Genomic DNA, 14,868 nt, shown 5'->3' with positions numbered 1-14,868 from the left:
CCTGGAAATTATCTGGAGATTATTTGAGGCAATTTGAGATTTTTGATATCCTGCTTGCTAATTTTCTAGCTAGCTCCCTAAAATCTGACTGCAGGATGACATCCCTCTTGCCACTTGTGTCATGGGCTTTAAGTGGACCATGACTGTAGACCGATCACTCTGCTACCTCAGGCTGATCTGCATCTGTTCAGTGACCCTGGCACCAAGGAGGTAACAACCATCCTACACTTACATCTGTAGTTGCAGAAACATTGACCTATTTCTCTAACTCCTCATTTGTTTTGTCTATGAATGTGTACTCTCTGTCTCTGTATGTAGCTATGTCTGTTTGACTGTGTATTCAGCTGTATCTGTCTGTGTGTGTGCTGTGTGTGGTGTGTGCGTGCGTGTGTATATGGCTGTGTCTCCCTGTGTATCTGCCTGTATCAGTGTATGTCTCCCTATGGTGTGTGTTTCTGCCTATGTGTGTGCGTGTGTGTGTGTATTTGTCTGTATGCTATTGCATGTGTGTGTGTGTTTGGCTGTGTCTCCCTGTTTAATCTGCCTGTATGACTGTATGTCTGCCTGTGGTATGTGTTTCTGTCTATGTGTATTGAACTGTGTGAGTGTGTCTGTATGTTATTGCATGTGTGTGTGAGTTTTTGTGTGTCTGTGTGTTTGGCTGTGTCTCCCTGTGTATCTGCCTGTATGAGCGTATGTCTGTCTGTGGTGTGTGTTTCTGTCCGTGTGTAGGTGTGTGTGTGTGTGTCTGTATGCTATTGCATGTGTGTGCGTGTCTGGCTGCGTCTCCCTGTATATCTGCCTGTATCGTTGTATGTCTGTTTATGGTGTGTGTTTCTGTCTATGTGTGTTGGTGTGTGAGTGTGTCTGTCAGTTCTTACATGTATCTGTGTATGTGGTCCAAAGAAGCAGCAGCTCCTCTAACTTCATCTACATTATAGAGTTAATAAAGAATGGACACAAAAACAGAAATTGCTGGAGAAGCTCAGCAGGTCTGGCAGCAATTGTGAAGAGAGTCTGAGGATGGGTCATCAGATCTGAAACATTAACTCTGATTTATCTTCACAGATGCTGCCAGACCTGCTGAGCTTCTCCAGCAACTTCTGTTTTTCTTTCTGACTTGCAGCATCCTCAGTTCTTTCGGTTTTTAATAAAGAATGGACACTCAGTCTACCAGATCGGGTCAAATACTTACCTGACTTTAGGCTCCTTATATCATGTGGAGACATTGATCCCTTTCCTTTTCCTGGACTTGTTCTCCTGCAGATGGCATCCGGCAAATGGGGAACACATCAGGAATACAAGGCCACAGCATAGTCAGCTGCAATCTGATACATGAAGCACGGAGTTCAAATGCAAGCAGCATGACCACTGAAAGCATCTGGAATGCATCAGATTTGGAAAATATTTCAGTTGAGAATTCAACAGCTCTGTTTGGGAAATCGATAGAGACTCGATCAACAGGTTCTATGTGGGAAAAAAGTAACTCAACTGATGCTCCCAGTTACACGGGGCCAGTAAACCGACCAGAACAGAGGAGGGCAACCACAACAGTTCTTCCAACTCAGACAACTGGACAGTCAGAGATGATGACAGATATAACAGCCACTGTTACCATGGAAACAGGTACTCTTGCACAAAGTGCTGCCTTTGTGGTATGTAGAGTTAAAACAGTATCTGGTCCACAGCCTTACAGGTGACAGCTTCAGGTGCAGATCCAGATTCCTTTTCATTGAGTTGAGGATTTCCATCTCAATCATCAAACTGGCAGCGAATTACAAGCTGTTCCTTATGTTCCATTGAATCCCCTATCAGTTACCTTAAATCTATGCCCTTTGGTAACTGACCTCCTTGCAAGGAGAAACATGTCTTCCCTGTCCACTCTATCCAAGCCCCTCATTATTTTCTTCACCAAAATTAAGCAACCCCTCAGCCTCATCTGTTCGAAGGAAAACCATCCCAGCCTGTCCAATACCTTTTGACTATAGGAATTGGGATGTCATGTTGAAGGCATACAAGACATAAGGTAGGCCACTTGTAGAATACTGCATTCAATTCTGGTCTTCCTGCTATAGAAAATATGCTGTTTGACTTGAAAGGGTTCAGAAAAGACTTACAACATGTTGCCAGTATTGGAGAGTTTGAGCTGCAGGTTTTGAATATGGCTGTTTACCATGGAGCATTGGAGACTATGGAGTAAGCTTATTGAGGTTCATAAAATTATGAGGGGCATGGGATTGGTGAATAAACAAGATGTTTTTTCCAGGGTAGGGGAGTCAAAACTAAAGGGCTTTGGTTTAAGGTGAGAGGGGAATGATATAAAAGGGACCTGAGGTGCCTGAGGGGCAATTTTGTGATGCAGAGTGTGGTGCGTGTATGGAACGAGCTGCCAGAGGAGATGGTGGAAGCTGATACAGTTATGACATTTAACATTCATCTGGATGGGTGCATGAATAGGAAGGGTTTAGAGGGACATAGGCCAATTTTCTGCGCTGTAAAACTCAATGACTTTATGGCTCTATGACTACTTTACTCAGCCGATGCAGACATGTTGGAATGAGTGACCTATTTTTGTGCTCTAACCTTTCAACTGTTCTCCGCATCTTTTGTATTAGAGATGTTTATTTGTCTCTGTGTAGATTGGTTGAAGTTGTGGAGCAGGGAATATAGTCCAAATGAGAAATTGCAACAATTAGAATTCACAGCAGCCCAATCAGTATCTGTAAAAAGGAAAGACAAATGTTGAGGTTTCAGTATTGTAGGCTTCACCAGACCTGTACATGACAGAGAAGGATTTTAAATGAAAGGAGGACTTGTATTTCTATCATACCTTTCACTACTGCATGACATATGTTCATGTTTTCATCCTGAATGGCCACAGGTAGTTTTATAATAACTGAATGTCTCAATTTGTTGACTTTTCAGCCTTTATTGCATTCAGAGCTTCAATTTCAATCATCAATTGGAACTTTACTGAAGACCTCAACAACAAGACCAGCACTGCCTACAGAAATATGGAGGAACTCTTTGTAACTGAGGTGAGATACTGAACTGGATGTAGATGGAAGGACAGAAAGAATTTGCATTTTGATAACACCTTTCGCAAACTCCAAATCCCTCAGCACGTTTTGCTGCCAATACTTTCTCGATCACAGAATTGTTCCAGTGAGGAATTAGGCTTTTCAGCCCATTGGGTCTGCACCAGCTCTGTAGGAAATGCACCAAACAATTTGCACACGGCAAGGTCCCACACACAACAATCAAGGAACGACCAGATTATGTGGGCTGGATGTTACGCATACTCTTCCTCTTCACCCTCCTCCATTGTTGCCAGGCAGATACTCAGTGATGAAGTGAGCACATCACTATGTAGGGTGGCAGAAAACCCATCCATGCCCTGGACTGTCCCTCATAATTTACCGGGTAGAGAGGTACCAAAACAGGCAGCCTGCCTGCCATTTTTAAATAAATAATTAATGGTCAGTTGTAATTGTTTCCAAGCCAATTGCTGCAAATATTATGCTGACCATAATATGGTTTACATGGGCAGGTGAGTTGCCTATTTTGTTTTAAACAAATGATGGGGAGGATTGGGGCGTTGTTCGTTAGGGATGCTCTATAAGCATCCCTCCCCTGACCAGCGCCAAGGTGTTATCCCCTCTTTGTCTCTCCTTAGGTCTCCAGGTATCCAAAACATGACCTCTCACTAGCCTGGCGATCCCTCAAAACCGTAAAAGCCTGGGTTCTGGGATCTAGGTTCTGTGCAGACTTACTTGCAGTACCAGCAGTACCCACTACTGAGTTCTGGCACTGTTGGGACCACTGGAGCTTCTGGGCAATCAGACCAATCAGCAGCTCCAGAAGGTGGAACCTTCTCACCCTGAGGTGTGGAAGTCCCACTCTCAGCCTGTTTAATCCACCGACACCGTATTACAGCAAAGGGTGGGCTTTTCTTTTAGGTGCTGTGGGTCAACCTTTACAATAGCAAGATGTGGGGTGGTAGGTGTGTGAAATCCAGTCCCAGACAGGGTCAAAGGTTGGCTTCCAATAGAACGTCCTGCTCTTTCATGGCCACCTGGGAATTGAGATAGGAATTTATGATTCAACATCTCATCCAAAGTGCAGCATCTCTGATGGGGCCTCAATAGGATAAAAGCAAAGCACTGAGAACAATGGAGTGTGCAATTACAAATCTCCGATACTGGTTTGGAATCTTGAGTCCACGTGACACAGATGTGGGCCTGCCACCATGTTCCAGCCACTACACCACCCTGTGCACCACCCTTCTGTTCAACAAGCTCTCTCACCCTCGCAACCCATGACTCAGATCCTTTGAGACAAGTATTGCTGAAAGGTACTTGTTGCTAACCACCATGTATCTGTCTCTCCCTCTGTCTGCCAGTTATCACAGCTGTTGAGTGAAGCTGCAGAGGTAACCCTCCAACGTGCCCTTAATTTCACTGTGTTGGTGGAAAGGTTCAGGAAGGGAAGCATCATTATTGATTTCATCCTCCTGACTCACATCGAGGAGAACGTGACCCTTGCCAACATGACTACTGTGCTACTTACCGCTGTTAACCATTCCCTGATGTCAGAGAGTGGATTTAGTTTATCATATGGAAATATTGAAGGTAAGGCACGAGCAACATCATCTGAGACTGACAGGTTGGGGAATTGTGAAAGTAAGTGAAAAATATTTTCTCCATTTGATGACACCTTCCATCACTTTACTGATAATTCAGAGTAGACTGATGGGGTGGTAAGTAGCTGGATTGGAGTATATTGGGCCACTTTTTCCTAGATTTTAGAGGAGTCCTCACTAACCTTCATTTCCCTAGTTCATTGAATTGCCAAAGTGGAAGCAGGCTATTCGGCCTATTGAGTTCACACTGACCCACGTTCCTACCTTATCCCCACAATCCTACACTTAACGCCGGTTAATTTGCTTAACCTACATATTCCTGAATGCTATGGCAATTTAGCATGGCCAGTCCACCTAACTTTCACATCTTTGGACTGTGGGAGGAAACTGGAGCAGCTAGAGGAAACCCACGCAGACACGGGGAGAATGTACAAACTCCACATGGACAGTTGTCTGAGGGTAGACTCTAACCTGTGTCCCTGCTGCTGTGAGGCAGCAGTGCTCACCTCTGAGCCATTAAGCCTCCGTGCCACCCTGTGGGAACTGTAGTTCCTACAGTTTCAGTGGCAAATTGTAACATCGCTGTGGCTGTCATGTTTCAGACCTTTTGAAATTAGAATTAGAATTAGCCTTTATGGTCACATATAACAATGAGTACAGTGCAAAGTGAGGAATTGGTTTAGCTCAGTTGGCTGGATTGTTGGCTTGCAAAGGATTGTGATGCCAACAATTTGGGTTCAATTCCCATCACTGGCTTGAGGTTACTAATGTAGGACCTTCCTTCTCAACCTCTCCCCCAGCCTGTGGTCTGGTGGCCATCAGGTTAAATTGCTGCCAGTTGCTTCTCTCTAATAAGAGAGCTAGCCCTATGGTCTGTTAAGGCTATGGCAACACAACAACAGTGAAAAGTCTATATGTCACTACTTACAAGGCTCTTAAGTTGCTTGGTACAGCTTCTTTAGTTACAATATATTAGAAAATTGAGAAGTATAATGTCCAGTGTCAGAGATATGTAAGTTCAGAACAACAGTTTTACAACCCAGACCCCACTGACACCTAGCCTCTAGGCCACACAGGGCTTCACCTCTTGTTCTGCATGGTTCACTCATTTACTGACTGGGCTTTTGGGGAATTTCCTTTGAGTCACACTATAGTAAAATAGTTGTTTACTATTTTATTCAATCATTGTGTACCCGAGCTAACACTTCCACCCTTGGAGTGCTGCAGCATTTCAACAAAGCTCAACACAAACTGGAGGAACAACAGTTGCACAATAAAACAAAGATGCTGGAAATCTGAAACAGAAGCAGAAATTGCTGGGGAAACTCGGCAGGTCTGCCAGCACCTGTAGCGAGAAAACAGAGTTAACTTTGGAATGATACCAACAGCAACTCATTTTCTGTTTGGGTACCTTTATTCCTCTAAGACCCAATGTTCAATTTAACAACTTCAGAGCCTGATCTTTGTCCTCCATTTGATTAGAAGCACCTCATTCCTCCCACCCCTACCCCAGCCATGTCTTATTTATACCTTGTTGGCTTTGCTTTGAGTAGAGTGGAACCATTTTCTCCTTTTCACACCTATCATTCACACCTATTTAAACTATCTATCACTCCTTTATCACCATTAGCACTTTGTTTTTTCTTTAACTCTGGACACCCTCATCATCTATTACACACGTACCTCATTTTCCACCTGTCAACAGCATAAAAGCTATCACTTTTCAGCTCTATTCAGTTCCAAAGAAGTTAAATCAGCTTCAAAACGCTAACTCTGTTTCACTCTCCTCATTTGCTGCCAGACCTGCTGAATTTCTCCAGCAATTTTTTTTCAATTTTCAGTTTCCCAGAATCCATAGTATTTACAGACAGATAGCAAGCTAATGGTTTGAGTCTAGATGACTCTTGATCAGAGCTGACGTGACACTCTGATGACGAGTCATCTCGTCTCAAAACATTAACTTGCTGTCTCTCAATGGATGCTGCCTGACCCATAGTGATCTCCAGCATTTGTTGTTTTCAGTACAGATTCCAGCACCTGCAGTAATTTGCTCCTCCACAATATTTACCTGTTGTTGCTAAAAATAAGAAGGAATGAAGGGCCAGGCAATAAATTGGGGTAGTTTAATACATTTTGTGCTCTGTTTTCCTTTTCTTAATTGAGCAGCAATACAAAATCTCCATAACTTGATGATTTCTGGTCTATTAAATTTACTCAGGATACAGAAAAGAACATTTAGCTGGAAGCTTTCTCTGTTAATATGCAATAATATTAATCTTGCAGCAGTAGCCACCATTCCCAATCCATCTGCATAAAATACTGATTGTAAGCTACATATTTTAACTTTTGTTTCCATTACAGACTTTGATCTGTGTGACAATGACACATGTGCCTACTATTGTGAAGCCCTTGTCGGGATATCCCAATGTACATGTGCGAATGGGCTGAATGGTCACAGGCTCACCTGCATACACAATGCATCAGCTGCTTGCGGTGCAGCCCAGGCTGAGATACCAAACCGTCTCATGTGGGAACTTCAAAAAATGTCTCAATTTCTGGACTTTGCAAATGCCACAGGATGTTCTTTAAGCAGAAACTTATCTGATATGTTTGGCATTCTGCAGGTGAAGGATTTGTGCCAGGTAAGTGTAAAATGCATGCCTGCGAATGCACTAAATAACTAGACTGCTTTATCAAGTGGGCGAGGCAAAAGTGAGGTCTGCAGAGGCTGGTGATTAGGGTCAAGAGTGTGGTGCTAGAAAAGCACAGCAGGTCAGGCAGCATCCGAGGAGCAGGAGAATTGATGTTTCGAGCAAAAGCCCTTCATCAGGAATCCTGATGATGGGCTTTTGCCTGAAACGTCAATTTCCCTGCTCTTCGGATGCTGCCTGATCCTGCTGTGCTTTTCCAGCTCCACACTCTTGACTGCTTTATCAAATCTTCATTCTATTCCCTTGGGGAATGATGCAAAGTAGTTGGGGGGGATTTGCAATCTGATTAACATTCTGACAGCTGCAATGCAAAAGCATGAACTCTGCTTTGATAAATGTAACCATTTTTATGCAAGCCAAAAGGTGGATCAGCTCAATGCTGAGATGAAGTGGGCTCCATGACTCACACGATGGAAGAACAGTGGCAGGGAAACCCTGAGCCGGTCATTATATGTCAGCTGAATGGGAGGTGAGGGTGCACATGAAGGCAATATGGCAAATCAAAAGGTAAAGGGCAAAGCAAGAGAACAAACTTTGTTGCAATCAGAGCATGGCAAGAATGTATATCTTAAAAGTGTGACATCAGGCAAGGCTGGGGTTTGCAGAAATAGTAAAACAAAACAGAATTGAATACTTTGTAGGTGAATACATGTAACATTCATATCAAAACAGATGAATCGTCATCTCTCATAGAAATAAATATATATGTCCTGGTAGCCCTTGCCACAGGAAATGACATCACCACAGCAAATTATGTCACCAACCCCAAAAAAACCTTAAAAACATAAATAGAAAGCGGGTCATTAACAAAAGTGCTTCACCGGAGGCTCACTGATGATGTTACCTAGTATGGTGATGAAACATTTGAAAATGAACCTTCCAGCTCAGCAAGCAAACTTACATCCAGCCCTTACAGAGACAAGGCTGCAGGATGACCAATTCTGGGACCTGGACATTCAAGGACATTTTACATTTTGAAAATATAATGATCTGGGAAAGGATGGTATGGTTGCTCTATTAATTAAGGATGACACTGGTGCTATAATGGGAGGTGAACCACTGAAGCTCAAGATGTAGAATCAGTTTGAGTAGAGGCTTGAACTAGAAATGGGAAGAAGTCCATTATGGAAGTAAGCCCCTTAACTACAGCTACTCTGTAGGAGTGGGTATTCAGGAAGAAATATGTGAAGCTTGTGAAAAAGGCACTGCAATTAACATGGGCGAGTTTAATCTGTGAAGAGAGTGGACAATCAGCTTGGCAAAGATCATCTTGAAGCCTAGAACTGAAGAAGGGACACTGGACCCAAAACGTTAACTCTGTTTTCTTTCCACAGATGCTGCCAGACCTGCTGAGATTTCCCAGCAAGTTCTGCTTTTGTTTCTGATATCCAGAATCCGCAGTTCCTTTTTTTTGGGGAGGGCTGAACAAGCAAATTTCAGTCTGGGATCTAGACCTGTCCATATTAGCATCAACTGAGATCTTAATAAAATGGGATCTTGTCCAAGATCAGGAATGAATGATGTTAAGAAGAGTCTTTGAATCCTTAAAGAAACATGGAGTTACAGGAACAAAGATTGCTGTGAAGTGTATTACCGAATTTTCAATTTTAAAGCGGTCTTAACCAGGAAAAGTGTGAAGTGATTAATTTTGGAAGGTTGAATTTGAATGAAGATTACAGAGTTAAAGGCAGGTTTCTTGGCAGTGTGGCTGAACAGAGAGATCTTGAGGCCCATGTCCATAAATCCCTCAAAGTTGCCACCCAAGTTATTAACTTGGTACAATGAAGGGTATGTAAGTTAGTCTGATCTTAGAGTAGGATAAAAGGCCGGCACAACATCGAGGGCTGTACTATTCGATGTTCAATGTTATTAAGAAGGTGTGGTGTGTTGGCTTTCATGAGCAGGGGGATTGAATTTAAGAGCCATGGGGTTTTGCTGCAGCTCTATAAAGCCCTGGTTAGACCACACTTGGAATATTGTGTTCAGTTCTGTACACCTCATTATAGGAAGGATGTGGAAGCTTTAGAGATGGTGCAGAGATTTACCAGGATGCTGCCTGGACTGAGCTAGAGGTTTTCACATTGGAGTGAAGAAGGGTGAGAGGTGACTTGATAGAAGTGTACAAGATAATGAGAGGCATAAATAGAGTGGATAGTCAGAGACTTTGTCCCAGGGCAGAGATGGCTATCATGAGGGGGCATAATTTTAAGGTGATTGGAGGAAGGTTAAGGGGAGATGTCAGAAATAGGTTCTTTACACAGGGAGTGGTGGGTGGGTGGAATGCACTGCCAGCAGTGGTAGTAGAGTCAGATGCATTAGGGACATTTAAGTGAGTCTTGGACAGGCATATGGATGACAGTATAATGAAGGATATGTAAGTTAGTCTGATCTTAGAGTAGGATAAAAGGCCGGCACAACATTGAGGGCCGAAAGGCCTGTATAGTGCTGTACTGTTCTATGTTCAATGTTTGCAACTGTTGCTAAGACTTTTCTAGGTGTAAAATATGTATTTTATATCTTGGACTGAAGCAAAAATGAGAGAGTTAGCCAATAAACGGAAGGTAGAACTGAAAGCAGGATCTTGCAAGGATGACATGAATACCCTGTGTTTACAATTAAAAGGATAGAAACCTGAACACATCACAGCTAAAATTGCTAAAATTCAATTACAATTGGGAAAGAGAAAACTTGAACTGGAGTCAGAGCACTGAGTACAGGAGTTGGGAGGTCATGTTGTGGCTGTACAGGACATTGGTTAGGCCACTTTTGGAATACTGTGTGCAATTCTGGTCTCCTTCCTATCGGAAGGATGTTGTGAAACTTGAAAGGGTTCAGAAAAGACTTACAAGGATGTTGCCAGGGTTGGAGGGTTTCAGCTATTGGGAGAGGCTAAACTAACTGGGACTGTTTTCCCTGGAGCGTCGAAGTCTGAGGGGTGACCTTATAGAGGTTTATAAAACCATGAGTGACATGGAAAGGGTAAGTAGACAAGGTACTTTGCTGAGGATGGGGGAGCCCAGAACTGAAGGGCATAGGTTCAGGATGAAAGGGAAAAGATTTAAAAGGGACCTAAGGGGCAACTTTTTCAGGCAAAGGCTTGTACGTGTATGGAATGAACTGCCAGAGGAAGTGATGGAGGCTGGTACAATTACACCATTTAAAAGGCACCTGGATGCGTATATGGATAAGAAAGGTTTAGAGGGATATGGGCCAAGTGCTGGCAAATGGGACTGGATTAGATTAGGATATCTGGTCGGCATGGACGGGTTGGCCCAAAGGGTCTGTTTCAGTGCTGTACATCTCCATGACTCTATGATTCTATGAAAAGAAACAATGAAAAGACATGAATTGGATGAAGGGGAAATGAAAAAAATGTAAATGTGAAAGAAAGGAGGAAGAAAAGCAAAAGCAAGAGCAATGGGAAATAAAAAGCTTCATTTGGCAACAGGTGAATATAGAAAGTGCTCTGGCCTATGAGCACTTGACCCAGGATCAAAAATTGATGCCATAGGCTGTGAGTCTATGTTCTACAGCAAAGACATAGACAATAATTTAAGTGGGTCCTCCCAGTGTTTCTCTGAAACGATGTTGCACTATCAGAGGTACCAGGCGTATGACATTAACCCATGATTCTGTTTGCTCATAATGTGGACGGAACACCATATTGAAGTAGAGGAAGGATCTTGTACTAGTGTTCATCCTCCATCAAATTAAAAATAAAGAAGAGAGGCAAAAACACAGTGGACATTGGAAATCTGAAACAAATGCAGAGAAATTCAGGAACAGAATTTCAATCCTGAGGAAGAGTCACGATGGGCTCAAAACACCAACTCTGTTACACTCTCAATAGATGCTGCCAGACCTGTTGAGTTTCTCTAGCACACTTGCTAAGAGTGAAGAGATCTGAGTCATTATAAGAAAACATCTTGTGTGATGTGCATGAATTGGGTTTTTTGTGCGACACCAGTCACTAAACATCAAAATATTTAATTGTATTTTAGGTGCTCGGGGATATTCTGAGCCCATGAAAGATGCAGCAGAAATGCAACTCTTTATGCAGTGCTCCCAACAAACATTCCTCCTTTTTCAATTCTCAGTGAATCGCAAATGCTGAAACAGTCGCAAACATACTGCTGCAAGGCGATATATTTTTCAATTAACAGGAATAAAATGAAAGTCAATACTTCTTCCTTCATGTCACTATGTTGCAGGGCACCAACAATGCCATCAAGGATTTGTGGCTGGATTGGGAAAATGAAGACACTTTGCATCTGTATTTGGAAGGACCCAACATCACAGTCTGTCAATTCTCAGTTTCCTCAGAAGATCAGATGTTGTAAGTGCAACCCTTGAAGCTACAGTAAAATCAATTTAAAAAGGCAATAATTAACCTGGAGTTCATTCGAAAAGAAGGAGCAAGTATGCACTCTGCATCGTCTGTATGGAGAGTTCCTCAATACTCTCCAGATTTTTGCAAGGGTTGGGGGGGGCAGTATTGGTGGTGGTAGCATTGTCCAGGCCCCTCACATTTACTTATTGGCCAGTTATATAGCAACATCTGTGTGTGGAGGTATTTTGCAAATTAAAGTCAAAAATTGAAATTGCTGAAAAAAGTCAGCAACTCAGAGAGTGGTCCGAAGGAAAGAGTACTAAACTGGGCCAAAATCAATTATTTCAAAATTAGGCAGGAGCTCGGAAATGTGGATTGGACACAGCTATTTGAAGGGAAGTCCACATTTAATATGTGGGAGGCTTTCAAAGATAGGTTAAAGATAGTGCAGAATAGGCATGTCCCATTGAAGGTAAAGGATAGGAAAGGCAAGATTCATGAACCGTGGATAACAGGAGGAATCATATGACTAGCCAAGAGGAAAAGGGAAGCGTACACAAGGTCCAGGCAGCTAAGAACAGAACGGGCCCTGAAAGAATATCAGGACAGGAGGAACAGTCTTAAACGAGGAATCAAGCGGGCTAAAAGGGGTCATGAAACAGCTTTAGCAAGCAGAATTAAGGAGAATCCCAAAGCCTTTTATTCTTATATAAGAAGCAAGCAGGTAACTAGAGAAAGGATGGTCCACTAAAGGATAAGGAAGGAAGGCTGTGTGTTGAACCGAGAGAATGGGTGAGATTCTGAATGATTACTTTGCATCAGTGTTCACTGAGGAGAGGAGCATGATGAATGTTGAGATTAGGGATAGAAGTTTGATTAGTCTGGATCACGTTGATATAAGTAGGGAAGATGTTTTCGGTAGGCTAGAGGTTATTAAGGTGACAAATCCCCAGGACCGGATGGGATTTATCCCAGGTTGCTGAGGGAGGTGAGAGAGGAAATAACTGGGGCCCTAACAGATATCTTTGTAGTATCCTTAAACACAGGTAAATTGCTGGAAGAGTGGAGGGTTGCCCATGTTGTCCCCCTGTACAAGAAGGGTAGTAGGGATATTCTGGGTAACTACAGACCAGTGGGCCTGATGTCGATGGTGGGAAAGTTGCTGGAGAAGGTATTGAGGGATAAAATCTATTTATATTTAGAAAGGAATGGTCTTATCAGTGATAGATAACATGATTTTGTGCGGGGGATATTGTGCCTTACCAATTTAATAGAGTTCTTTGAGGAAATGACCAAGTTGATAGATGAAGATGTTGATGTCATATACATGGACTTTACTAAGGCATTTGATAAGGTTCCCCATAGTAAACTAATAGAAAAAGTGAAGTCACATGGTGTGCAGGGTGTTCTAGCTAGGTGGATAAAGAACTGGTTGAGCAACAGGAGACAGAGAGTAGTAGTTGAAGGGAGTTTCTCGAAATGGAGAAAGGTGACCAGTGCTGTTCCACAGGGGTCAGTGCTGGAGCCACTGTTGTTTGTAATATACATAAATGATCTGGAAGAGGGCACTGTTGGTATGATCAGCAAGTTTGCAGATGACACAAAGATTGGTGATGTAGCAGAAAGCATAAGGGACCGTCAGAAAATACAGGAGGATATAGATAGACTGGAGATTTGGGCGGAGAAGTGGCATTTTGTGAAGTCTAATTCTGGAGCAAATTATACAGTAAATGGAAGAGCCTTGGGAAAAGGTGATGAGCAGAGAGATCTGGGAGTTCAGGTCCATTGTGCCCTGAAGGTTGCTGCACAGGTGGATAGAGTGGTCAAGAAGGCATATGGTATGCTTGCCCTCATCGGACAGGGTATTGAGTATAAAAGCTGGTAGGTCATGTTAAAATTGTGCATGACATTGGTTCAGCCATATTTAGAATACTGTGTACAGTTCTGGTCGCCACATTACCAAAATGATGTGGACGTTCTGGAGAGGGTGCAGAAAAGGTTTACGAGGATGTTGCCTGTTATGGAAGGTGCTAGCTATGAAGAGAGGTTGAGTAGGTTAGGCTTGTTTTCATTGGAAAAAAGGAGTTTGAGGGGGGGGACCTGATTGAGGTCCAGAAAACCATGAAGGGTATAGACAGCATCGATAGAGATAAGCTTTTTCCCAGGATGAAGGATTCAATAACAAGAGGTCATGCTTTCAACATGAGAGGAGAAAAGTTTAAAGGGGATACACACGCAAGTACTTTACACAGAGGGTGGTAGGTGCCTGGAATGCATTGCGAGCAGAGGTGGTAGGAGCAGGCATGGTAGATTCATTTAAGGTGCGTTTAGACAGATGCATGAATAGGTATGGAGCAGAGGGATACAAATGCTTAGGAATTGGGTGACAGGTTTACTCAGTGGATTTGGATTGGCTTAGGCTTGGAGGGCCAAAGGGCCTGTTCCTGGGCTGTAAAGTTTCTTTGTTCTTTGTTAAGTTTGGCAACAGTTGTGAAGAGTAAACAGATTTTGGCTTGCTCATAGAAGGCGAAGGATAGTAATGGATGATTAGTGGTGTTCCACAGGGATCCATCCTGTGATCTCTGCTGTTTGTGATACATGTATCTAAATGATCTGGATGAAAATGTAGATGGGTGGGTTAGTAAGTTTGTAGTTGACTAAAAGATCAGTGGAGCTGTGGCAAGTGCAGAAGATTGTCAAAGTATACAGGGTGGGATATAGATCAGTTGCAGATGTGGATGGAAAAATAGCAGATGGAATTTCATCTGGGTAAGTGTGAGAGATGCTGCACTTTGAGCGATCAAATGTTAAGGAAACAGGACAGTTAATGGCAGGACTCTGAACAACATTGAAGTCCATAGCTCCCTGAAAGTGACCACACAAGTAGAAAAGTGGTAAAGAATATATATGCCATGTTTGCCTTTATTGCTCGGAGCATTGAGTACAAGAGTCAGGATGTCATGTTGCAGCTTTATAAGATATTAGGCCACGCATTTAGAGTGTTGTGTTCATTTTTGGTTATCACGTTACAGGAACTGAGTGGAGGCTTTGGAGAGAGTGCAGGAGAGGTTCACCAGGATGCTTTCTGGATTAGAGGGTGTCAGCTAAAAGGAAAGACTAGAAAAACTCAGGTTGTTTTCTCTGGAATGTTGGAGGCTGACAGGAGACTTGATAGGAGTCCATCA

General features: G+C 42.9%; 1 protein-coding gene across 1 annotated transcript in view; it reads left to right on the top strand.

Moving 5' to 3' along the window:
* Positions 1–14,868, top strand: part of LOC122555580 (uncharacterized) — a 132,622-nt gene that overhangs the window by 96,088 nt on the left and 21,666 nt on the right. Inside the window, exons 17-21 of the mRNA XM_087992481.1 lie at positions 1,267–1,626; positions 2,926–3,038; positions 4,403–4,631; positions 7,004–7,284; positions 11,565–11,689. Of these exons, the coding sequence (XP_087848607.1) occupies positions 1,267–1,626; positions 2,926–3,038; positions 4,403–4,631; positions 7,004–7,284; positions 11,565–11,689 (1,108 nt within the window). The remainder of the gene's footprint in view (positions 1–1,266; positions 1,627–2,925; positions 3,039–4,402; positions 4,632–7,003; positions 7,285–11,564; positions 11,690–14,868) is intronic.

The sequence above is a fragment of the Chiloscyllium plagiosum genome, unplaced genomic scaffold, assembly GCF_037043375.1.
Source record: "Chiloscyllium plagiosum isolate Xiang-an unplaced genomic scaffold, Cpla_swu_hap1 HiC_scaffold_12, whole genome shotgun sequence".
Classification (NCBI taxonomy): Eukaryota; Metazoa; Chordata; class Chondrichthyes; order Orectolobiformes; family Hemiscylliidae; genus Chiloscyllium; species Chiloscyllium plagiosum.
Note: the sequence above shows the minus strand (reverse complement) of the source record. Positions and strands in the feature narration are given on the sequence as shown.